The following is a 27,003-nucleotide window of genomic DNA, read 5'->3' on the forward strand; positions in this document are numbered from 1 at the left end:
CAGTTCCCCCTCAAATTCTGTTTTCTAGTCCCTTTGCCGGCTTTGTTGCTTTTCTTTGCACTTCTCTTCTCAAGCAATTCAATGTCTTTCTCATAGTGAAGGACCCAAATCTGAACACAGTACTCCAGGTGTGGTCTCACCTGGAGTACAAGGTGAGACCATACAAGGGGACAAGTCACTTCTCCAGACCTGCTGGCCACGCCATTTCTGATGTAGGCCAGGATGCCGTTGACCTTCTTGGCACCTATCACACTTCTGGTTCATGTTCAGCTGGCTGTCAGGCAGCTTTCAGCCGCTCCTCCCCAAGGCCTTAACACTACCTGGGGTTGTTATGACCCCAGTGCAGGACTTGGCGCTTACCCTCTTGAATGTCATGCGACTGGACTCAGCCCATCAATCCAGACCATCCAGATCCCCCTGCAAAGCCTTCAAGCCCTCAAGCAGATCCATATGAAGAGATTCAGAGTATATTATGCATAGACTAACCTCTTTCCTGACAACTACTGCAATCACTTGGGATAGAGGATATCACCTAGGTATCAAAACTCTTAAAGGTTGAGAAACTGAGGATATCGCTGAGGTATGCCTTCCTACCAGCTATTCTAGGGTCTGAATTTTATATTTTCTTTTCATTTCTTGGAACTTCATGGGAACTTTAAAAATCTCAAGTATGCTTGTAACAGTAAAACACTTTTTCCCCTCACTATTGCACTTGATTTTATTGCACTTCATTCTTGATTGCACTACTCATGCAATGTGTCAGGGTTTAAAAAGAAACGCCACTCTCTGACTACCCTACACATTCCGTTATGCTTACTACAAAAGCCTTTATACTAACTTAACTATTAGTCTGATCACTTGATTGATCTCTTTCCTTCCAAAATACAAATATTCTCTTTCACTCTATCATCTTACCTTCAGCAATACAGCATATATTGAACTTCCCACTAACGCCTTAGATAAGTAGGATTACACCAGATGACAAACATTTCTTCCAGCTGTTTGTGCCCCTTTCTCATATACTTTTTTTTTTTATAGTTTATCCTTGGACTCTGAATTTCCCTGATATAAGTCTATAATTCTCTCTAAAAATCCATTCAGCCTAGTGTCTTACCTATCTGCTTCACAAAAGCTTCTCTGATTAAGTTTACTAATGACTGCTTCCTAGTCTAGTCTAACAGTCCTCCTGCCAACCTCTTGTTTTTTCCCATCCTTCTTTGCTACATTCCATACCACTTACTCTATCTTACAGCTATCCTACCTGCACTCTCACAGAGCTGGCTATTCTAACTACTTTAGAAGCTCCTTTCCTCTTTGCTGGTATAGCAAATGTTCTGACCTTTTGGTTTTTGCATCTTATACTGCCATGGTTTTTACATCCCTGACTTTAAACACCTACCTCTAGCCCAGCCAGTTCTTATCAAATATTCACATTATTCTAGACATATTACAATGTAACTGGAAATGAGACATTCCTGCGTGTATTTTTTCAAGTAAATTGCAAGAAGCTCTTTAGCATGGTGTAGTTCTCTTAAATTTGTTCAAGGACAATCTGAGATTTGATTAAAGTAATTAGAACTGTGGGGTTTGCTAACCAAACTACCCCTTCATTGCAGACCTTGTTAATATCTGGAGCATCTTTCACACAAGTTATTCAGAGAATTCACTTAATACAAGATCAGAAATGCAAAACATGAAGTAGACTTCACAGCATTACACAATATCTACTTAGAAATAAAGGGTTTTATCTTAGGGTCTGCATGCTATATGTTAGAAAAAGGTTTCTCCTTTGATCCTTCCTCTTTTCTATGCTTCATTTAAAAAACCTTCATAAATGAGCATATATAGATGTATATAAAGTTAGATTTTTATATATCCTTTCACAGGGCAAAGAATAGAACTTTCAAATACAACAGGTATACAAGTGACTTTTAACAATTGTATTTGTATTTTTAACTTTTGTTCATTAAATTAAACAAACCTGTTAGGCAGAAACACATAAGGCTGGCAAACATGGGGATTTATTGCTATACCCCTGAGCTGGCAGGAACCATAGAACTAAATTTAAAGTCATCCCCCTTTAAGGCAACAAAAGTTATTACAAGACATCAGTCTTCTCGGTTTAGTGATAAATTACTATGTGCTAAGGGGATAAAGCGTATCTTAAAAAAGCTTGCACAGGCTTTAGTAGTCATGGCAACAGATATGCACAACATCACTCCTTTGCTTATCAAAATCACAACTACGTGGGGGGGAACACCATATTAGGTAGACTCAAAGCTTTAATTAATTTGCTTATGATTTTGACAGATTCAGTAGTTTCATATAACTGGTATGCTAGAGTCTTACATATAGTATAATGTACTATTTGTTAAAATCAGAAAAGTGAAGTGAAGAGTGAACTTACCCTGTGAATTACCTTCAGAGATTAAAGTTACCTTTATAAAGTATGCTACGAAGACAGTTCATAGCATAGTCAGGACTGATGGTAAATCCTGATTTTCAGTCTGAATTACACAACAGCTTCATTCAGGTAATGCCTACGTATTGAACAAGTCATCTTGGGACCAGTACATAGTTGACTAAAATTCAATATACAAGTTAGAATTGAAGCTCAGGGAAAAAACTGAGAAAACCTTTAGTAAACTGTGAATACATCAGCTATGCAAGCCCAACCATTCCATTTATAAGTGATAGCTTTGTCACATTTCTAATCTTAAAAAAAAAAGTTAGGAGCAATGAAAAATCCATCTCCAAAGTAGATTGTCTTTTTCTGAGAACAGGACTGCAATTTTTCATTACCTCATGCTCCGTGTATCCCATCCTCGAACAGTGGTATCATTGGCTGTTGCAATCTGTGTACAATTGTGGTGTGGACTCCATCTTCCAGAAGTAAATTTTAATTGTCCTTTCCCTTCCAAGGCTGCAGAACTAGAAAGCTTAAAAAAAATATAAAAAAGCTAACAATGTTTCTAAATGTAAAGATGCAAAACTAAAGTGAAATTAGTTCCACTGAGGACAAAAACAACTGCACAACAGCCTAATGTTTCAGGCATAACATATTAGCAAAATCCTGGGATAAAACCAGGTAAAAAAAAAAATTAGGAAGACAAAACTTACCTTGTATCTGAAGATAATTTTTACAAAGGCTTATAGAGTGTAATATATGCAGAAGCATTAGCAGTACTATACTTCTTTATAACCTAAAACAGTTTCAGATCTGAATGTGTTGAAACATTAGATAGATATAGACATACTGCAGACATTTGTAGCTGTCTTAAATGAGCAAATAAGTACATGCTTTTAGTTTCATGATTAGTCATACAAGACTCATGAAATGGGGGGTTTTCTGTATGAAAATACCATATTTTAACTGCAGAAAGAGAATTTGTGGCAAAAAATATTTGATAAACAAATAGCAGCATTTGAAAATAAAAAAAAATCAAGACCCACAAGCCCATGTCATCACATGCATGACAATCAAAATAATAGAAGGTACTAAATCACAAATCTACAAACTGTAAGAATTAAATGTTTCACAGTTCCAAGGCTTGCACACCATGAACAGACAGCTCTGCATCTCCATACAGTTAATAAAAGGAAGACAAAAAAGCAATTAGTTTTGTCTTTAATATAAGGCAAATTGTCCTCCAATTCCATGTGAACATGGGGGAAAATCCAAGGTGCAGACACTACAAATTATTTGTATTTCCAGTAATGTACTGAAGCTGATTGATTCATATCTGAGAGGGAGGTGGAAAAGGAAAATAACTACATTTTAATCTGATTAAAAAACCGTAAAAGTTAAAAGTGCCTGAGCAGACAGACATATTTGGTCATCTTGCACATGACGTTCATATTTACAAACATTTCATTGAGAGGGATTTCACACAAGCAGATTAACAGCACTGGATCTTGTTGGATCACTTTTCTCCTTCACCTAGGTACTAACACATCATAGATTATTCTATTAAATACAAGATTTAACAGAAAGCCTACTACTCTCAGCAGAAATATAAGACCTGGTTGGATGAAAAGTATTAAATATATATACTGCTTATATAAAGTCTAACGGACTGACAGAAAAACATACTGTTACTACAAGACTGTTTAAACCTCCTTACATGTTATTCCAAGACACCTTTCTGTAGTTTCTAATTTATTACATTTCCACTGAAGAATGTCTGTCTTCGCATTCAGGTTAACAATCTAGAAAGTACAGCTCTTACCATCCCTAAAATCTATGATGCCTAAGATGTGTAGTCTTCCAAAAAATCTTTCTGAAGGATCTATGTTTTAAGAATACAGCCATCTTAGCATGCAAGCTCATACGTTACTCATGTGTTAATATGCGATACAATACTGTATTCAGACTTAGTATTGTTTTACCATTCCTCCTGCATCTGAAAAGCTTTCTACAATTTGCAGGTTATTAATAAAAAATAAGATACAGCACAGGACAATGGACTGATGGTAATAAAAAAGACTGTACTGTTTATTTTTTTGATGGTCAGGCAACAGAGAACACGAGGAGCTTGAGTAGGACATTTCAAAAATTAAACTACCTTTACTATAATGTTAAACTCTATTGACACTGACAGCAAGAGTATCAAGAAAAAGTATCTCAAATCATACATCTCCAAAATCTGTCCTTGAAACAGAAAACATCACATGAATCAGAGAATCACAGAGTGGTTGTGGTTGGAAGGGACCTCTGGAGGTCATCTGGTCCAAACCCCTGCTCAAGTAGCACCACCTGCACCCAGGACCATGTACAGAAAACAGCCCTATATGAAACACTGTAACATAAAAGCATAATTGTTGAAAAATTACTCTGGAGGACAAGTTTAAAGAAGGCATTCCAAAGAAGTCTGCCCATTACACAGGTGTTAAAAAAGAAGGATTGACTAACGTACGAGTAAGGTAAATCCAGTGGCTTCTCTACGCAGAAACATACAAAGTTTTCTATATATGATCTATGCCATTACACAAATAAGCTTTTGTTATCTAGAAGTGGTGACAAAATCAGACAGAAGTCCATGCCAATGACACCTTATTGTGTATACTACTGAGTATCAGATAAAATGATTTTAACAGTACGTGAAACAGTCTAAATAGATGATTTTGTGCTAAATTAATACTGAGAACTTAAAGCACAGTAAATGGGGGAATTTATAAAGCCTATATGCAAGGGTTGTAAATTAAACAGAGGGCTGTGACATACTAATCAGTATTGGTTAATATACTGTCATGTGAATTAGATTATTTTTGGCTTTCTTAATCATAAATATTCCCCCAAACGTATTTATCAAACTAATATTGCTTTTCTTTAGAATAAATAGGAAAGTAAGGACAACTCTAGAAAAAGGGAAAAATTTAACCAATAGCAACAGATAAAAATATCCAGTTGCGTATTCTTAAACACTCACGTTCAAGACAATTGATATACTATTCATTTCCCCCACACGTTAGAGATAACACAATACTTGAGGAGTCTTTAGGGAGGTAGTAGTTAAAAGATTAGCGAATTGAGGGCTGGTAATATTGTTCTTTATACTGTTTTCAAATATATCATGATTTGTTTAAAAACAAAAAAAATTCTTACCACAGCTTTGGCTGAACTTTCCTGCAAATCCCACAATAATATGTTATTATCAGCCAGAGAAATAATCTTTTTACCATCTCCCATAGGTTCCCACATAACACTGTAAAACAGGAGAAAAAGATTGAAAAGATTAATCAGAATTAGCACTAGAAAGACATTTTAAGTTCATGTACCTAATCTGTTCTAACACTTCCTAAACAATTTTGATTATGGTTTCCTTCAGCTGAAACTGGCCCACATCTGAAGTGCAAAACTTGCCATTAACAACAACCAAGCAACTTTTATATGTCATAGATGAACACCATAGCAGTGTCAGTTACTTAAACTGTATGATACAAAACCAGGCTTGCTTATGGAATCTTTTAGTCATCTCTGGTGCTTTCCTTTTCCTTCTGAGTACCCTTTGACATCCTGTCCAAATCTGTCAGAAAAAGGAATGCCATTCAGCTTCCCTAGACGTGAGTTTAACTGTAAGAGTTTCCTGAAATCCCTACTTCATTTGCCATCCATTCTGTATATTCAATCAAGCAAAATGAAAAGTGATTATGTCATTGTAGCACAAGCCATTCTGCATCCATGCAAGGGAAAAACCAAAGGCCTTGACATGCACTCACTTTCAAGTAATTTAGCTTGAAACCGTAAAGTTCTTCATATGCGACTTTGCACATCATTTTTGGAGGTGCATCAAAAATCATAAGCCTCAGAGCTTTGATGTTAACTGCTTCAAACTCAGCAGCTGTCATCACAGCTCAATCAACACACCCTTTTTACCTGATTCACCAGTTTTGTGCTATACATGAAAGAACAGAAGAAATAACAGAAGAAATCATCAGCCCTCATCTCTATTTCTAGCTACGAGAAGCAGCATACTCAAACCAGGGGGTACAGGCAGTGCAGCTAAATACATACACAAAAACCCTAGTAAGTTTTCTGGAGATAACAGTAAGGTTAAATGATTAATACCTGTTATTTGATGAGGATAGGTTTCTGTATCCAAGACCTGTACCCAAGAGGTCTAAAAGAAAGTTGTGCAACTTCCTACCTCCACAACACAGCTAAAGACAGAGATCACAACTTTAATATCGATAGCTACATGGTGAACCTTTCTCCCATCACTAGACAAAAACTTAATTTACTCAAAAGCATTTGACATACATGTTCTCAGTGCAAATGTGAAGAAATAGCTCTTGAAGTTTGTCAAGAGTCCATCACTAGACATAGATTTTATAGGCTAACTTCTTGCACGAATCAAGTCAGTCTCTGGATTGAAGAGACGAAATAAGGCTGTGTGAGTAGATGCAGTGTTGGGCAAGCAAGCCCAACATTAGGCAGCCAATGGCTACCTTCCTACCTTGGTACTGTACACTATAAATGCTCTTATACACCATTTATCTCCAAATTTATATTACTCTTACCTTCCTAATACAGTAAGTATGAGCTGTCTGACATCAGACCTAACCCAAGGGGCTTAATACAATCCAGGATATGCTATAAACCATTAGGAAGAGCAAGTAACAGAAATGTAGGTTCTTCACACCTTAGGTGAAATACCTCATTCTCATCTAAAATTTTCCACTTTGCTTCTTCCATGAAGAGTTTCATTGTTTTTAAACTCTGTACTTTTACTGGGAAAAAAAAAGTGCTTAGACAAATGCAACTGTTAAAGAGAAGCCAGGTGATAAGGAGAAGATAGAATCATGCCAAAAAAGGTAAATTAACACCATGCAGATGAAGAGGCTGGAACTATAAATACAGGTGTGTTGCTGACTCCTCACCCACTGAATGTTTCCCTAAGGCAAAAGAGCAGCTCAAAGAAAGGAATAGCTTCTGCATCTATCTTTTGCTGGAACCATGACCTGCATCCTTATTACATTGTCAATCCATGGAAACTAACTACTTATAAAAGATCATTTGTAATGAGCACTGTTGTATTAGGACAAAATCACTTCATTTAGCATGTTAAGCTGCCATCATGTTTTAGGTGTTTTAACAAGCATATGGAACTAGAATGATTCTATGATTTGCTTTAAATTAGGCTTTTACTTTTATTATTGTCAGTCTTATTTTTAACTAGTGTTTTTGTTAAAAGTTGTATGTTACAACTTGGACAAACTTATAAGCAAATGAAAACAAGAGTTGATAATAAAATGATCAAGCAGTTTCAATTACAGGTTCAAGCATCAATTTGCTTTATAATAATTAGAGGTAGCCAGTTGTCACAACTATGTGTATTTCAGAATTCCATATAGTTCTGCTGCACAGATATATTTATTAAGTCCTTCAAAGAGATGAAAACACTATCTGCATATAATAGGATAAAATATCAATGCACCATGACCTCCACCTGATTACACAGTTAACCTTCCACAATTCACTTTCTCAAAGAGAAGACATAATTTTGGGATCATAGTTTTTAAATGCCATCAGAATCGTCACCGCTATAAGAGGTGACAAATGGGTAAACTAAGAAATCCTCAAGATTAACCAAGATTTTTTTATTTTTTTTTTTAATTTTGCCCTTTTTAAAAAAAAAAACAACTATTTTTCTTACATATTGCTGGAAGTGCAACACTGTCATTTGGTGTTGACTTATGTAGATATTCTCTAATTATACATAATAAAATTTGGTTTGAGCCATTACCTCTTTAAGGGTTCTTCCAGCCAGAGATCAATATTCTCATCACCTGTTGATATATTTGTCGCTTTTCCTACACTGATCACTGAGCCTTTGGTTTTAAATGCAAGATTGGAAGCTTTTTTTTTTTTTTTTTTTTGATGTTTTCAAAGGTGGGAAGAAATTTCATGTCTTTGAGTGTTACTGAGCTTCAAGGTAAAGAATTTTTATAGCTGAATAGTGCGCTAATTAGAGCCAATTATATAACCCAGCTGACATATCTTAGAACAAAAAGGTCTCTGCACATTCACTCTGTCCTTGTGAGATGCCCATTTTGCTTCTGTTTAATTTATCCTTTATGAAAGTTCACTGTTTTATGGGTGTGGTTGTGGTGATCATTCACATTTTATAATTTAAGTGGTTATTCAAATCACCCCTTGTAACATGTTCAGCTGTATTCTGCAGCAGCAACTGAATGTCAAACATGAAATACCATAGAGAAGGGGAAAAACACTGGTAGGAGAAAAAACACTTTGCTTTCGAAGCAAAATATACATTTTAGAATATTTTTTAGACACAGCAGAAGTGGTGCTAATCTTTTAAAAAGAAAGCAGATAAACAGGCAATACCATTTTCCCTGAGTGTGCCAACAGTTGCTGATGCTTACAGTTTTCAGAAATGGACAAGATACTTGTCAAATTCACAGCTGCCACTCAGAAACTGAGTGTCAACTTCACTGCTGCTCTTTAGATAATCTATAAACAGCAGACAAGCAATTATATTTGTTGCCTTTTACTCTGTTTTGTTATCATCTGACTCCTGATGCTTCAGATTAGCTTCTAGCTAGCAGTTTCTGGTTAAAAAATAAATCATGTAGAAAACATTTTCCTAGTAAAGAAAAAAAGAGAATTTACAATATTCATTCAAATGCACACATAAAAGGACTACATTATCTGTTTTATGCTGAATAGATAGTTAATGTCATCATTTATTAACATACTGAGCTTTTATAAATGAACAATTCAAGTTCTCCACTGTAGAATAAAGAAGAATAAAGCAACATGTAAACACTTTTGCAGATGTGAATTGAAGTCAGCCATAATATGTTGGACAAAAAGTTTTAACTGCTCTTCGGTTTTAAAAGAATAAAAGATTTTGTTAACTGAAAATTCTCACACACTGCGAAGTGGAAAATATACCCAAACATCCTGCAGCCTCAATAGAGGCCATCAGAAAAATTAATGTTATGTACCCAAATATCCTTCATTTTGTTAAGTACCGTAATTCAATTTTGTTGTTATTATAAGAATAAGGCTCAGAGGACAGCCAGGAATTCACAATTCTTACTCTTTACTCAAGTGCTCTACAGAGCGGCCACATTTTTGAATGAGAACAGTTCTGGCTGTTTTCTGGTATTGAAGTCTGACATGCTGCTGACATATGTTTAGTGAATGCAGGTTATGAATTGTCTCAGAATACTAAACCACCCAGGTATATTTTGGTGTTCAAGTAGTCAAAATGAAGTAAAAGAAAAATCATAGCTTCCTTAAGTATACATATATGGATATAGAATGTTAAGATGGGTGAATCTAAGTTTCTTCTGAAGAAGACTATACTGAGAAAAATGAGAAAGGTAAAGATTAATTTGGCCAAGACCCCCCTTCTCCCCCTCCAAAGACACCTACTTTGGACTTCTTTCTGGCTCTTTGAATTATTTTTACATTAAAAATATAGCTGTTGCATAAATGTATGCAAAAGCATCCCACAAGGGGGTGACATGGGATAAATACTTGCACTAAACTGTTTTTAATTTCTTTCCCTTAAGTGATCAAACTAGAATGCTGGTGACCCCAGAAGTCTTTTGTTTGTTTTAAATAAAAGCAAAAATAATAAAGGTTTAGCCTCAGTATTTGTATTTAGCTCACTCCGTCTGTCTACTGCAGATGTGCAATTAAATAAGTTTATAGCAAGAAAAATAATTGGGCTCTCTAAAGCAAGAATCACAATCTTAGCATTGACAAGATATTTATGAACGTATAAACAAAAGAAAGACAGTCTGAATCCTAGGAGCTCACAATCTAATAGAAAGTATGGTAGGGAATTTGCTGCATGAAAGCAAGATATAGGACCCATTCATTTTAAGTATGAGTTCCTAAATACCTATTTTGTAGGAAAGAGTATTAAATTCCTGATAAATTATTCACGATTTGAAGAGATGACCAACAGGTGAACATCTCCACAGTTCATTATGAATCTGCGACTTCTATCTAGGTGGCCACCCCAGAAAATGTATACATTATATTACATAACGTTGCTTAAAATAGCAAAGTGTCACTGCTAACATTCCAAGTTATGAACAATTATAGATACGAATTGGCACCTCCAGTCTGCAGTTTAACCAACATAACTAATGTCCTGCACATACCTGCAGTGCAGTAGGAGTAATTACTAGTGGGGACAAAACATGAACATGCTACGTAACCACGTGTGAAACAGTAAGTAGCAAGATCTACTTTACAGAAAGGGTGCTATGACTAACAGTTTTCAGACTTAAGACATTAATCAGCCATTCTCTACTATGTTCATTTTTTGCAGCAATAAAATACGCAAGTTGTACACAGGGACAGTCCTTGTGGAACATGTGGTATGAGCTCTAACAAAGTAACCTACCATTCTTCAGATTGTAGTAACTTAAAAGTCCTAAATTCCTTCCCATTGACTTGTAGGTGGAGCTGATTGTTTCTTCTATCTTCAGAGAAATAATCAATGTGAAAATCCCACAGAGTATGAAAACCAGGAGTAGCACTAGTTGAAATCCATGCTACAGGGTAGATTTGTTTATTGTGCACACACTCAGGTCTGGTCTGTGCTCTTACACCAACTGCTCAAGTTAAAAAGATGGTCCTATCAAGGCTAGGGGGCTTCCCCAAACTCATTTGGTATTGGAGGTTGGTTAAAGACATTATGAGGGTAGTTTTGCCTGTTTTTTCCCCCCACGTGCTTGTTCTGGACAGATCATGAACATTAATCCATATTTCCAGAAAAAGAACTGTACTTTCGAAGATATAAAATTCTTACTAGATTCTTCAGGACCCTACTTCCTCCTCTAAGGTCTGCCTCTTATCAGTATATTCAGCATATCACTAGGTATCCAGGCATTCTTGCTTGACTTCCTGCTCATAGCAATGAGCTGTTCTCAAGCTCAGAGGAAGGGCTTCTTGAATACTAACTAGGTTTCTTAGACCCTTCTGAAGCTCTATCACATGGGACTTACTGAAACTTACTGATCTTCTTTGAAGATCAAGAAGCCGCCACCAATGCTCACCAGAAAGCCCCCGCATTGCTTACACCCTGCTGTGTTGTCCCTCCAGCAGCTACTGGGACAGTTCAAACCCTGAACAAGGACCAGATCCCACAAGCACAAGAGTACTTCTAGTTGTCTGTAGGTCTCATCTATTTGTTCTTCCTGGTCAGGCAGCTTGCAGCAAGCACCCATTACTGAGTCAGCCACATGGTTCTGCTCTCAAACCTTTACACAAGATCTCAGCTAGCTCATCCTCCATCCCCAGGCAGAGCTCCATGATGCTCTCCAGCTGTGCTTACAATATAACTTCCCTCCTTATCTCCCCAGCCTGTCCTTCCTAAAGAGAGCCTATGTTTGATGCCTGGCCTTGGTACTCTTCTCAGTTTTGTCTACACTTTAGTCTATTCGATCTAAGTAACAGACAAAGAATTTATCATATGCAAACAACATTTCCTAGATGTTAAGTGCTGCTAAGTACAGCTATAGCAATATCAGTGTACAAGAAGAGACCACAGTCCCAAACTCCCCAAGGTCTGTTGATTACCTTTAAGCTGCAAGTTGTAGAACTGGTTCAGCTTGACCAGAGCAGTAACATTAAAAACAGAATTGTCTTCTGTTTATTAAGATTAAAATTACATTATCACAAGGATAGCATTTTTTTGTTTGTTTGTTTTAAATAGATCTTGGACTGTATTACTAGTGTCCATTCTCTTTCAGAGGAGAGGAAGAGAAGAGGACTTCCCCCCCCACCCCAATAATTGACTTTTGTTTTCTGTTTTAACTTAAGAAGTTATGCCTTGTTTCTGACATTATATAAAACATGAAATACAGGTTAAGGAATACAGCACACTAAGGAAATACTAAAATAATTTATATTGGATTATATACACATATATTTAAGTATCATGGCAGAAACACTGAAAAAGAGTATTCTAAGGCAACTATGCAAAAACATTGTAATTTCATTATTAAAAATTATTTCACTATTCCATCTATACCTTCATATTTTGCTGTTTTTTTTTTTTTTTTTTTTTTTCCCCCATGACATATCTACAGTAACAGAAGATCTAGAGTACATGCAGCTAAATTACTGTAGGAGTGAGGTGTTTTGGGCAGCATAGTTTATTGTTCCTGTTGAACTCTATTTCCCATGCCAGAAAAAGTGCTTTAAGACTAAAGCTGTGTATCTGCTTGGAGGATTTGCAGATACTATTACAAAGACAAACCTTTTACAGCTTTATGAACAACACACCAAGGAGCTAGAACCTACTCACCAATAAAGAAAAAGAATCAATTGGCAACATACTTCAAACAAAAAGCGGGGCCAAAGAGTTGAGAAAAAAAATAAACTGTTAGAAGAAGTACAGTTAAAAAGTCTACATGAGGATTACAAGTTTATAACTTTGCTCATCTTTAATACTAACAGGAAGAAAGCTTCAAAGTAAGGAGTAACACATCTCACATATACAGACACCGATGCTGCATTATTGTTACTATTATTAATGGCTACACAGAATGAACAGCACATACAGAAGAAAAGAATGAGTTTCTTCAATGAAAGCTGATAAAAAATAAAGATGGGTGTAAAGCCAGGATTCACTTCCAAAGCAGATGGACAGAAGTTAGACACCTTTTCCATTCTATAGATTGAAGAAGGCTTAAAAAAAAGAATATTAAGGATATATGACATGCCATGAAAGAAACATCTAACTGACTTGTCCGTCAAAGATCAGTGAAGTGGCCAACCTAGGAAAAACGTTTTAGCGGTAGGAATGTCTGGCAGGAAAGCACACAGGGAGCTGTCAGATAGAAGTCTTGTCCAGCCTCTGGGGCCACGTGATGCTTATAGAATTTTCCATGTCCTAATGTAGAAATGAAGGGATGAAACAAGCTCATTTTTGAAACAGTTGAAGGGGCAAAGAGCAATTTCTGCAGAGTCATTTTAGAAGAAACATCAGGTGGGGTGGGGGAACAGCAGAATTTGCACAGTGTCATATGGGATTTTTCAAAATGGCAACATGGATATAACACATTCTTACTATTTTACATCTGTTTGCAACAAACAGGCCATCTGCATGGTTGGAAAGGAGGAAAAAAGGAATACACATCCAAGTACATTTTTCAAATGATACAACAAATATGGCTAAGAAGAAAAAGGACAATTGCCTAGTAGGACGCTCTTACTGAACACTTGTCGTATAGCAACTTTTTCCAAAAAAAAAAAAAAAAAAAAATCTATATACTCCATCTTTGTAACACCAGAAGTGGGTGATGGAGAATGTATGGAATGAAACAGGTGGCAAACTGTTGTTAAAAGCTGATAATTCTTTGATTCTGTCTGTAATTAATCAGCTTCACTGATATCCATCTCCTGATAGCTTCGAATTTTCTGCATTATTTGAAGAAATTGAAAGGCCTACGTCACAAACAATTAGCATCAGTTAGGCAACTACTGCAGAAAGAAAAAACACATAGTAGTTTATACGCTAGCCCATGCAGTGGGCACTCCTGACACTCTCACTAAACCTCTACACAAATATCAAAGGGATCTCATTCCTCACAATTACTTTTCTGGTACCACGACATATGAAGTATTAAAATAAAATAAGGTTTTCATTTCAAAAGAAATCATGACTGCATTTATTATACGCCTTTGCTGTCAAGCAAATATAAAAGTTGATGTAATTTAAAGACTGCGTGATCCTCCTAAAAGAACTGTTACTTTCAAGTTTTAATTGATTGGATAAAGACCATTGAATTGTTTTGGACTTTCTTTTTTTTAAAATATAAAAGGTAGAATTTTCCTGTATAGATCCTAATCCTAACAAGGTGGTAGTATAGAAGAATTAATGTTACAACACGACAGCAAACAAATGTTCCCTGAATGCAACAGGAAAGTGTTAGAGCTGCTAAAAGAACATTTTCACTTTTCTATGGAATTTCAAGATCTCTTACCTGCTCCCCCACCCCCTTAGGCTATTTGTTTGCCTAGTTCAGACACCTGTTGAGTTTTCTGAAGCCTGTGCCATTCAAAAGCTGAGTAGAACAGTAAAAACTGAGTAAAGACTGTTCCCAGATCCAAAAACTTAGTTACAAATCAAGAAAAAAAATCTTAATAACTCAAAGTGAATAGTTACAGTTAATTTGTAACACAACTCTTACACTGCAGATACACTAGAACCCTACAAAAGCACATTTCTTTCTCACCTGCATTTAACATGCTGTAAAAAATTGTCAATTTTTGTCAAGACGAGAAAAGTATTTCAAAGATCTTGAGCAGGAAGTGCCTGAATGCAGTGCCCAAGAAATGGAAGTTTAGACTGCCAGTGGAAGTCACAAGCAATTGGAAATAGTGGTTTTGGTTCACAGAGAACAAATCAATATTAATACCTCCATGGTAGTTTTTACTAAGAAATTTCATAGATACTTGAGAACAGCATTCCATAAATGAAATGGGATAAAGATAAGGAAATACAGGATTAGTTGTTTTTATTGCCAGTAAACAAATAAGCAAAACCAACACCTAACGCACCAGATGTGGTAGGAAAATCTCCCCCCAATACGTTCCTAATACATAACACCAGAAACAAGAAAATCTGTGAGGAAGTTTTTCCTTAGGTCAACAGGAAAGCAATACAAGAAGATAAACCTTATTAAAAACTAAAAGGGAAAACAAAGAAAATATGAGCAAGTAAAGCAGAGACAGGCAGTGGATGCCTGCCCAGCACATATACATGATGAAAGCTCAATTTATTTTATACTCGTTCAAAACATGCACTCTGACTGATTATTTTCAAAGTTAACTTCAACAAACAAAATCTATCAAATGTAAAATATTTAATTTCAAAAGCTATCATGACTTAAAAACTGTTCAACTATCAGCCGGTGTAGAACTTGAGGCTTATTGATATAGTGTGCCCTGGGGATGGAAACTCCTCCTTAGAGTGTACGTGGCCACCCTGAACCCCAGGTTCAGTGTCAAAATTGTGTTTTGTGAGTAAAACATACTCAGGCATGTAACATACTTAGGCATATAACCTAATGAGAATGGCATCAATGTCATATTTATGATACTTGAAAGAGCAGAAACACATACCGTAAATTGAATTTTAACCAATTATAAACACGGAAATTTTGTAATAGTAAAGTGACAGAAATAAGACATCTACAGGGATTACAATAAAGTTTGAACATAAAATGAGAATCAAAAATAGAGGACACCAAAGAAATGTAATGGCAAGAAATCATGGAGAAAACACACAGATAACAGGTATTAAAATAGTAGCAGATATTTGTAAACACTAGCACTGAACAAAAATGATCACATGACAGGAGACAAAATTGAATATGAACTTAATACCAACTATAGCAGAGGAAAAAAAAAAAAAAAACTGATTTCGGGCTTGCACATAAATTCACATCCTGATATAAAGCAGCAATGCGCCCCCTGTTTTTCCTCTGATGAAACCCAGGTATCTCAGTATCAGAGACATAGAAACAGATTAAGGGAAATAAAAAGACAAAGCACATTAATTTAAGGGGCAAAAGGTGAAGATAAAAGTCCTCATAATATTCCCAAACATATTGGAAAGTAATTATCTGAGGTTTTCAATAGTAAAAGTCACATTGCTTAATGTGATCAAAGAGTTATAAACAGAAGTATTCATATGAAAATGAGTAACAAAGCTTTAAAAGTTACTAACATTATTCTAATATCTCAGCTTAGCTAATGCTTGATTTTTTTAAAAGTAGCCTAGACAACACACTTTTTAATTCATTGTTATGTCCATTCTTTTCTAAGAAGAACCTAAAAAAAAAAAAAAACCACCAAACCACACCTTGAAATTTCAAATACAAGCCCCAGACCAGAAATAGAGGCTTAAAACTTATGGTACAATGCATGCCACAATGAAAAATCAACTGAATTAGCTATCACTTCTAAATTATTCATTAACTAGCTAGTAAGAAAAAAAAAAAACTTTATATAACTAGATTTTGAAAAGGAACTGAGATTGATTTTAAGCATCTTTCCTTTTTGATACAATTTCAAGTTACTGCTACTAGAATATATTTAAGGATAACGAGATCATGCTGGATACCTCACACAGCAGGTATCTGAATTCAGAAACCAGAGGCCCTTTCTACTCTCATTTAAGACACTAATAGTAATACCGACATTGACATTGCATTATCCCTGTTCAATTTCAGTTCAGAGATGTCACATTTCATTTAAAAAAAAATCTGCTCTGTTGTTCCGTTTTTCTTAAAATTCTCTGATGATTGCGAAATGGACCTGCGTGATCATCTTCTGTTCTATTCTGACAAGCAGACATTTCCAAGGCTGCTGCAGACCATGTTCTTATAATTTCAACTTTTCCTGCCAGTGGAAGGTGGCCAGGTGGTCCCACAAACACAAACAACATTTCAGTTGGTGAAGTAGGAACCGCACGTGTTAGCAGTTCTTTGCCCCACATCTGTTCAGGAAGCAGGGGAAACATGTCATATGCATTTCCCAGAAGCAAAGTACTTGTGAATACCCAACAGACACATTTAACTTTCTTTCAAAGAACAGAAAAGAAAGGGAAACAAACCTCTATAATTCTCTCTGCAGTATTACAGCTCTTTTTGTCTTTTCTTGGATAACAGAAAAGAGTAGTTAAACAGGCACCGAATAATGAATTCTTATCCTTAATAAACAATAAATGACTTGCACTCATGCCAAATCAGGTGAGTAAAGACCGAAAAGCAACATCAAATTTATATTCCATGAAAAGACTGAAGCGCTAAGTATAATACCTTTGCGCAACAAAGGCTTTAGACGGGGGCAGGTGGGGAGAAGCACATTAAAACAGTACACAGGCTGTTACTCCATATGTGTTTGTAGGACTATAATAAATGTTTTTAATCTATGAAACATCTGGGACAAAAATCCAATTTGTACTTCTCTTTTTAAAATGTGTAGTTTTAAAGTGTGTAGTATAGCCTCTACAATATAAATCTGCACAAGACTAACAGCACAGGTCTCTCCTTTAGTTTTTTTCTAGGAGTATAAAATATGCAGAATCCTACCAGGCCATATTGCCATGGGCTGTGTTGTCAAGGTGACAGAGTAGCTCCAGGGTTTGAGTGTTGCTTGATGAATCATCAGGGGATTCATGACTGCCTGATTCCAATTCCTTCGGCATCCTCCAAACAGCAGCACATGTCATGACTTTACTGTCTGAAGCTAAGCAACAGAGAATAATGTCAACAGATCATTGTATGGGAGACATATTTTGGATACAGTGCATCAACATTTACACAAATCTATAAGCAATGCACATCTGCTGTTTAAAAAATTTTAAAGTATTAGAGTAAGCTGAATCAAAGAACACAGAACACGGATACCGACAGACCCCAAGTTCGCAGTCAAGTTGCTGCAAACTCATAATTAGCATTCATTCAACCCAGTTCTCCCTGTTTTAAAGGCAAAAGTCAGTGTCCATGAAAACAACAATGTTTAAGGCAAGTTTTCGAAGCTTCATTCCCTCTGTTGACGTCAATGAGAATAATGCACAACTTGCATTACTTGAGCCCTTAACAATAATAATTAAGACACTTAATATTTTCCTTTCAGGGGCTACCTTCAGTTAAACCTACAGCATTATGTTGTATTCTTTGCTACCAATAACCATTTAACCACAATACTTCAGGTTTCCACCCAAATACATTCCTGTATCCCCAGTGAAAAAAAAGCTTCCAAAAGAAAACAGAACTTATATGCATATAGCAAAGTATTACAACATACAAGGAACAAGCTGACTATAGATTGAAGGGAAAAAATACCATATGGTTTATAGAATACCATAAGGTAACGCCCATCACCCCCCAAAAAAAAGGAATTTCTAGCAGCACAGAATGGGAAGAGATGAGAGCAGCACCACCTATGTTCATATCGTTACAGGCTGTGGTCCAGGCTTCCCAGAACAAGGACAGGTCAATTCTCTACTGCAGCAGGAACAAAGAAACCAGCTACAGGGATGTTAGGTGAATGGAGGGTGTCACTACCTGCTGGAGGATGCTAAGTGCAAAGTACAGAGCATAAGCAACGGGTGAAATGTTTTGTGTTGCAAAGCCTTTTCACGTGTGTCTCTCACTGTTCTGTCTTCAGGTACATCTGGCTGATCTTAGTCAAGTGCCTAATTAAAGACCCATGAGCAGACATGACCAGCTCGGATCAGCAGAGAGGAAAACAGGAACGACTGTAGTAATGAGAGCGTTTGTTTTTAAAAGGGTGGATGGTAAATCTGAAAAAGGCCTTCTCAGGCTCAGTGACATTTAACAGAAATGTCTCCACTACAGAGGTAACCAATTTGAATATTATACACACAAAACAGGCATTCAAGCAACACACAATAGGACAAAAAGCAACATCCATTTCTGAAAAAAGTAAACGGGGTAAGAGAAGGAATTTAAGGTATGGAATTCAGAATATACGAGCACTACATATTTGATAGAGCGCACTAAGTATGAAATATATGTACGATTTTGGTAACTTAAACAGCAAACTACAATTTCTATACAAGTTGAACACAATATCAAGAGACTATATATTGAAAGATGATGGATAATCCCTTATTTATTAGCATGTAATTGAGCTTTTAATAATTCTAATGCATGCTAACTAAATAGCCATTTCCAAACCATTTGAGGCAAATCCTTCCCTTTAAATCAATGACCCAGTACAGCCACTGAATAAAGAATAGGAAGAGGTAGCACATGGCTACCTTTCTTTAACAAAGGGCAAGGCAATGCACAGTATGCATTCTACACAACACAAATAAAGATAACCTAAACTGAATGTGCAATGTAGTTTGAGAAACTAAGATTTACTCCACGTTTTGGCTAGATACCCAAATATGTGGCAGAATGTTAAAATGTTAAGAAACACTGAAAAGAAATTTATGGTGTATTGGAATTAGTGAAAGGTCTGTACCATGCATATAAAGCTTTAGCTTTTCCACTATCACCAAAGTCTATTCAGAGAACCACAAAAGCCATCATGGAAAATGAACTACACATTTCTCAAGCTATCTTTGCTGACAGAACAGCACCACGAGTCTCAAGACAGCCTTACAAGGTCATTTTAACTTCTCAAAAATGAAAAGAATAGAAAAAAATAAGAATTCTGAAACAACTAAATGAGCAGTGATTTGAAAATTGGTTGAACCTGAAGAAAAAAATATTGAAATCTTTCTGAAACTTGATGTAACCCAGGCTCCTATAACACTTTCATGCTTTGAAAATTTGTCAAAGGCCACCAATTGTGAATGCATACAACAATTCTATGAAGATGTCAGATTTCTTTACAGATTATAACCATGGATGCTTCTAAGGAACAAGATGGAAGTACACGTTGATATTCCTGGCAGAAGAGATTTACTTGGGTAATAAAAACAAATGTATCAGATTTCCACATCTTACAAACCTATGTAAGCCATTTCTTGGAGCCCAGCATATATTCTCTATGGAAAGCTGCTCCTACAATATGATGTGTATCAGATGCCATTTGCTCTTCCAAAATGCACGAGAAGCTTCTCTTTCTGGAAAGTAATTTGAGCAAGCTAGATTTCTGTATTAATGACTGTGATTTTGTAGGACTTTAGGCAATCTTTTTTCTTTTTATTAGGTTGGCTCAGAATTTCACAGAGAAAACTCTGTGCCATCCTATGTGTGTTTCACTTCCATGGGGCTGGTGGTATGGGACAACAATTCTGTGTGTGTCAGAAAGGAACAACACTAAAAACCAGCTTGCACACAACACACAACTCCTCAAGATGCAGCACACTCAGTGTAGTACTCTGCTTGCAGCTGGATTTGGAGATGAGCATGGAAAAAAAACAGGCTGCTTTCCAGCTATTGAATGATCAACTATTATAAACAACAGCATGTGCATCACAGATCTTCAGCTTTCATTTTTACAGTTTGGACAAATTCTGGAATTACATACATAGCTAAAACCTGTAGACTGAAAAGACTTAATTGAGAGTACTTTTAGTTTCTCTTTGCACTTCTTATGTACTCATCTACAGTTCTGACACTATTAATTCCCAGATGTGTGAAACCAATATGGAATCACCACTGCCTCTCACAGAAGTAACTTTAGATACACCTGGTCTTATCCAAGGCTTAGTTTTCCTTTATATAAGGAACTTTTTAAAAGTATACACCACTTTTCTCCTGGTAAGCAGGCAAACTATGTCTGAGTTAAAGTATCACTCCATTATGACATTCCACTATGACATGGACTTATTTTTGTGGGTTATGATTCATTTTAATCAAAAATGCACTGGCGACAAACCTTTATAAACCCATAGACAGAATATAACTCTCACTGCATAGAAATCCAAGTCCCACAATAAGGTTCCTGTGGCTGTACGAGAAGTTCTCTAGTAGCACACAGTGTTTCTGGAATTACTCACCTAGTTGTAACTTCCCAAGCACTCATATTAAAATTTGCAAACAATATTACTAAGTAATTTCACTACTGCTTCTATAGTTCCACTGCTTACACTGAATACCTAAGGGCAAGCAGAAACCCCAGATTTTCCCTTATTTTACTATCTTCACTTCATCCCACTGCATACACACATTGATAATGACAAGGTTGTTATCTATAACCTCTTGCATTATTTCTCTAAAAATGTTAAGAGACCAATATGACTGAATGTAATATTGAAATGACAATACCAGTTACTCCATCAAAGAGCAGCAAGCAAAACACATAATAACTAGGTCATATCTCTATGCCTTCCTTAAAGCTATTCACATTGCTGGAGACCACTTTTCCTTACCTCATATTTAAACCAGAATTTTTATTTCTTTATGGCACAGCACCAATGCAGAAAAAAATAGATAAGGTTAAGCTAGCTACTGTTGCAGTCTTATCACTGAGTGTATGAAGAAATATATTTGTAGGTTTAACTAAGTACTAAATAACTGTTAAGTTACGCTTTCATAAAATATAAGTAAAAGGTTCGCAGAAGGGAGTCCTGCTGTATTCCTAAAGCATTGTTCACAAGAAATGACCCAGGACTAAGACAATGAACTGTTGTATCTTTGTCACTTTTGTTCCTCATTACTCAAAAAAAAAAAATCCTTGTCTAATCCATCGTGCACCTTCAGCACACCTTTCACTAGGTACAGTTAAGGCCAGAGTTAGACATGCTTTAATGATTGCAACAACTCCTCCCCAGCTTCATTAACATGATCTCCTGGGCAGAGGACATCACACTGACATATCTGCCAGAGTGACTGTACACAGTTTGTTCTACCTGGTTCTGTTGAAATGATCCAAGCTCAAGAACAAGCAAACAAGAAGTCGAGGAATAAGCAAATATCCCACATTTTGACAACACTCAGTTGGAAAGCATCTACACACGCAGTTATGCTGGCAGCTCTGAGGGTGCAGTAACTGCAGGAGACAAACTTTGGTGAGTTCATCCAAAGCCTAAGAGAGCTACAGAGCACAAGGCCTTCTTCAGATGCCTACTTTACAAGTCAAGCAAGTGAGAAAACTCTCTGCATGCAGAGTGTGCAATTTGCAAAGGGTCACAACTTGGTCAAATCAATACCAATTTTCACTACAGCACTCCAAAGGACTTCCCAATGAAGACTATTTTCATAACAATTTTCAGCTTCCCACGACCAGCTTTTTCAACACAGAAAAAGGGTAGAAATTATACACAGGTGAAGCATCCTGTTTATCAACCACCAAAAGAAATGCTCCCCTGGGAGAGCTGATCCAACTTCATCAGCTCTGAGAAAGAAATAAGCCTCCCACCAAAAATAATAAAAATATAGGTAACCTTAAATATAAGCACTTGTTACTCCTTTAGAGAATTATAATACATAAACAGATGAATTCACTGAAGCACTGCTGGCTGGAATGCTGTAGCAAGCAGACATTCCTCAACATCTACACAGTCATTTCAGGACTCGAAGCAAAAAGAAAAGTGTGAATATAAGTACACAGACTGCTGATTCCAGATGCAATACTTTTGCTCGTTATACTAGAAGTCGTTCCTGTTCTTATGAAAAATTACATCTTGCTATAAGTTTCCAGATTTTTAAGCAAGAAGGAATTGTCTAAGCACTTCAAACAACCTTTGATTTCGATTCATGAATTCCTACAGACTCGCATAGTAAAAGAAGTGAGCTCTGTCAGGTCTCCAGATTTAGAGTGAATAACCTAAAAGTTTATAAAAATTCTGATTGACTTTTAAAGATTTATTTAGAAAATTCTATAGCCTGGAAAACTACAAAGAATTCTTTGCATGGAAAGCAACAAACATAGTCCAGACTAGTGCTGAATCAACAGAGTGGGAAGATGTAAGATGATTACACAGTGATTGCAGTTTGGGTCTAAATTAGTTCAGAAATGAGGCCGAGTGTAACACATGCTGGACTTTAGCAAATTTTCAGATTGGTGCCATTATAAAAATTTGTTTACAGAGACATCTTGAAAAGTAGTTTATTCCCTTTAGTACAGTTTATTCCCTTTAATAAATTGCAAGTTTATCAAGGACATGACTTGTAATCCCAGTAAATATACTAAGAAACCAACTGATAGCTGGATAACTGACACAGTAACTCAGAATAGATGCAGAAGGAAGAGATGTGATCTATAGCCACTGAAGACAGTAAGTGGTCTGAAATAGACCTTTGTTTTTGTATTAGTGAGAACAAAAAGCCATACTTGTTATGTTGGAGCTCTAGGATTTTGCAACTGAAAGCAACCCAGTAATTTCATTGTTTTTCCAAACATAATTCCTTTATTGAAGCTCTCCTTCCACAAATAGATTTTCTGGAAGGAAGCTACAGAAAAACTACTCAGAGTTTTGCTTGATGGTCTGGGTTTAAAAGAAAAAAAAAAAAAAAAAAAAAGAAAAAAAGAAAAATCATCTGAAACTATTTTGGAGACAGTCAAATATTACTAAACCAAAGATGAAACTGAAGAACAAAAAGAACACATGGAATATGAATAAAATAAATCATCATCAGAAGTATAGATGGTGATCAATACTCTGCAGTTTCAGCAGATAAGAGGTTTGAGTACATGCAGAAAACCACCAACTGTTTCCCTTACTCGTTCAGGTGTGTATCGAGAACTTGATAAACATCGATACGTACCATCACTTATCCACGTTCTACTTGCCTCCAGTTTACCCACTGCAGTTACTCTTCCAGAACTGAAGCTAGTATCTTTCACAGGCAATAGAGGCATTAAAAAAGATAAAGAAGAAATGTATTTCAAGAGTTTACCATTGATACCCTTTGTTTGTGATGTTTACCATTTGATAACAAAGTTTAAAATGTGATTTTAAGAAGTTAAACCCCACTACAACTTGTAAGCAAAGTGATGCCTTTAGGCATTGCTGTAATATAAATGGTAAAGTGTAAGAATACAGATAAACGAACATACAAGTATTACCACCACCACACCACCCCCCAATCCCACACAAGTGGATTTTGATCCCAATTATACAGGAACACATCAGTCAGCCCTGCAGCTCACAGCTGTTCAATCATCTACCTTTAATTCTTCTGGCGCCACTTGCTGAATAAAACCTACCATGCCACTGAAGCACGCTCTGACATACAGAACTGCAGTCCTGGCTTTTCAGAGGCTTACAGCAGTCACCCAAAGCAGACCAGGTCCAGCCCTGCTCTGCCCTTCCCAATTATGTCATTGTACAAAGCACTTGAGTCTTTCTGTTCAATTATTCTTTACCATCTTTCTTTTCTTACCTAAATATGCGATAAATCACCCTTGATTAATGTATTCTTTTGGAAGAAAGAAAACAAAGACAGTTATTGCTAGTCTCCTGCTCTCTTTTTAAATCATTCCGAAGCACATTTTATATGTACATTAGTAATTAAGTATTTTTTAATTGATTTCTTAGAATCAATAACGAAACACAGACAGTAGCAAGTACAGGAACAATGTTTACATTTTACTTTCTGCTGTCATTCTGCCTCATTCCCCTGTGTTTAACCTTGAAACCCAAATGACAATGCTTCCTACATCACTGCCTGCAGACATTCACACTGAAGCTGGAGGAGCCGAAGTATCAGTGCCTGACAGGGTTTGCTCTTTGATCAGCTCAGGTGGTGCAAAGCCAGCTGGCTGCAGTTATTCTGTTGCCCAGGGAACAACAACTGAAGTGTATGCTTCCTAAATCTGCACAGGAGGCCCTTCTGCAGCACTGCCACAGCAGCTCTTGCTGTGCGAGGCTGAAGTGGCGAAGCCGCTATAGCTACAGCCCAGCTGGTGCCCATTAATGCTCTCAGTAGGACAGGAACAAGCAGCAAGTATTCAGAAGCCTCCTTCTTACTATTGACAGAGTTATCGCTTTTCCTTATTAATGAAGGTAAACATCCTTCTCCTGTTTTAATAAAATGAGAAAATCAAAACCAAAATTATTTAAGTACGCATCTTTTGAAGAAAAACTTTGTAGCTTTTTTAATCAACTTGTAAAAAAAATAAACCACATTCCATTTATTCCAGAACACATCTTTTACAGGTAAAAGAATATGGTGGGGGAAAAAACACCACCATTCTTTTTCTGGGTTCAGAATTTCTTTAGTGCTACAGGCCTGCATAGTACCTTTATAGTACCTTTTTTTTTGTTTTTCCAAAAATGCATGGGGTGAGGTATATGTAAGAATAATAAATTATAGGCAGCCTGATTTTTCTTTCAATTTATTTTTTAGGTACCAAAAAACTGCTTTTGATTTTGAAAAACATAGACATAGAAACGCAGCAAAAACATGATATACCAGCTCACTCTGTATCCTAATAGAAGTATGTTTCCAAGTCAAGATGGAAGCAGAAATAATTAGTACAAACACAGTAACATCCTCCAATCAAGTCCAGCCCAAGACATACTCATACAGAAGACATCTTTCATGCCTACTTGTTGTCTCAAGACTCCAACGTGTGAAAAGCACTGCACAAACAGCAGCCTTACTGCTAGCATGCAGACCACAGATAATCCTAAATTCACATTTATGGCACACAAATACAACATAGGTAAGACCTGGGTGCTAGATAGCAGGCTCCCATTCTGCATTGTGCTAACAGATATATGAGGACGTTTTGAAACTCTCACAGGCTGGATGACAACACAGAGATAATGATCTAAAAGTCTGCAAAGGAGCAGGGATGACACAAAGAGACAGGTAAACCAATCATGTTATATGGAAGCAGGAGACAGAACCTGCAGAAAGCAGGCAGTCAGCAGGCTGAAAAATTGGAGAAGGCACAAATTGCATTTTTTTATACTGAGGTTTCTTACCCTATCCAGACGTGATTTGAGATGATGTTTCAGCACATATCTTTTGCTTGGGATGTGCTCTCCAAAGATAGATATTTAAGGGATCTCAACATTTACTGACTGCATTTCTGGAATTCTGCCATAGGAGGCCAGCCCGAGTGAGGAACTGTAACCCTCACTACACTTACGAGCTGAACTCTGTTCTTCAGGCTAAAATTTAGCTATAGCACTGTAAAAACTGCTTAGCAGCACAAACAGACGTGCTTACTTTCTAACACTTCAGAGGAACAGATCTTTGTTAAGACACAACAGTGACTTATGGCACTTTTGATACAGCAGGTATGCCTCTCTTGGTATTTTAACATTGTAGAAAAGAATGGAGAAATTAGCACTAACTACTTGCTTTTGTTTGTTGGTGGTAGCCGTCCCACTCTTGTTACCACCAGCCCACCAGAACTGCAGCAGCTGTACCTGAAGCAAGGTATCAGCCAGCCATACAAAAAGCTTACAAAAAGCTTTGGGAGATTTAACCCTGGGCTGAGGAGAGCTACACAACACACCAATAAAAACCAATGAACCCTATATACGTGTTGGCTTCCATCATCACTAAGGCTAGCGAAGCTGAACACTATTACCAACATTGTCCTTTTTTTGTGTGCAAAAGTACCAAAGAGAAAGCAGGAGTCTCGTGGAGGCATTCACTTCCATCACCACGAAAACCACAGCAGCTGTCAGTTAAGTGGGACTAGATGATAGCAATGCATTAACGCTCCCACTTGATGTTTCGTGAGATATTAAAACACTATACTCCTTAACAATTTAATGACAACTGAGAACCACTTATCCCCTCATTGAATTAGGCCATCACCAGACAGTTGCACATTCAGTGTTCAATTTAAATAAGCTTTAGCATTTCTATTTCATCATATATGAGTTCCAAAGACAAATAATAACTGCTTGACACTTCGTGGAAATCTGGATGTAATTCCACTTGTCCTGTTTGAAGCAATGTGAGCAGCTTGTGTGACTGTCCAAATTTGCAGGACTAACATCTAATATCTCAATTTGGAAAGATACGTTCACCACCCCTCATGGCAGACTTTTGCCATTTCCGCTTCTTTCTTTACCTCAATAGAGACCAAGAAGTGCAGCCATTCTATTA

The 27,003-nt window shown here is 36.6% G+C and overlaps 1 protein-coding gene across 1 annotated transcript in view; it reads right to left on the reverse strand.

Moving 5' to 3' along the window:
- Window positions 1–27,003, reverse strand: part of EIPR1 (EARP complex and GARP complex interacting protein 1) — a 74,654-nt gene that overhangs the window by 16,605 nt on the left and 31,046 nt on the right. Inside the window, exons 4-6 of the mRNA XM_032184683.1 lie at window positions 17,593–17,749; window positions 5,606–5,705; window positions 2,803–2,939 (exon numbers count right to left, since the gene is read on the reverse strand). Of these exons, the coding sequence (XP_032040574.1) occupies window positions 2,803–2,939; window positions 5,606–5,705; window positions 17,593–17,749 (394 nt within the window). The remainder of the gene's footprint in view (window positions 1–2,802; window positions 2,940–5,605; window positions 5,706–17,592; window positions 17,750–27,003) is intronic.

The sequence above is a fragment of the Aythya fuligula genome, chromosome 3 (assembly GCF_009819795.1).
Source record: "Aythya fuligula isolate bAytFul2 chromosome 3, bAytFul2.pri, whole genome shotgun sequence".
NCBI lineage: Eukaryota > Metazoa > Chordata > Aves > Anseriformes > Anatidae > Aythya > Aythya fuligula.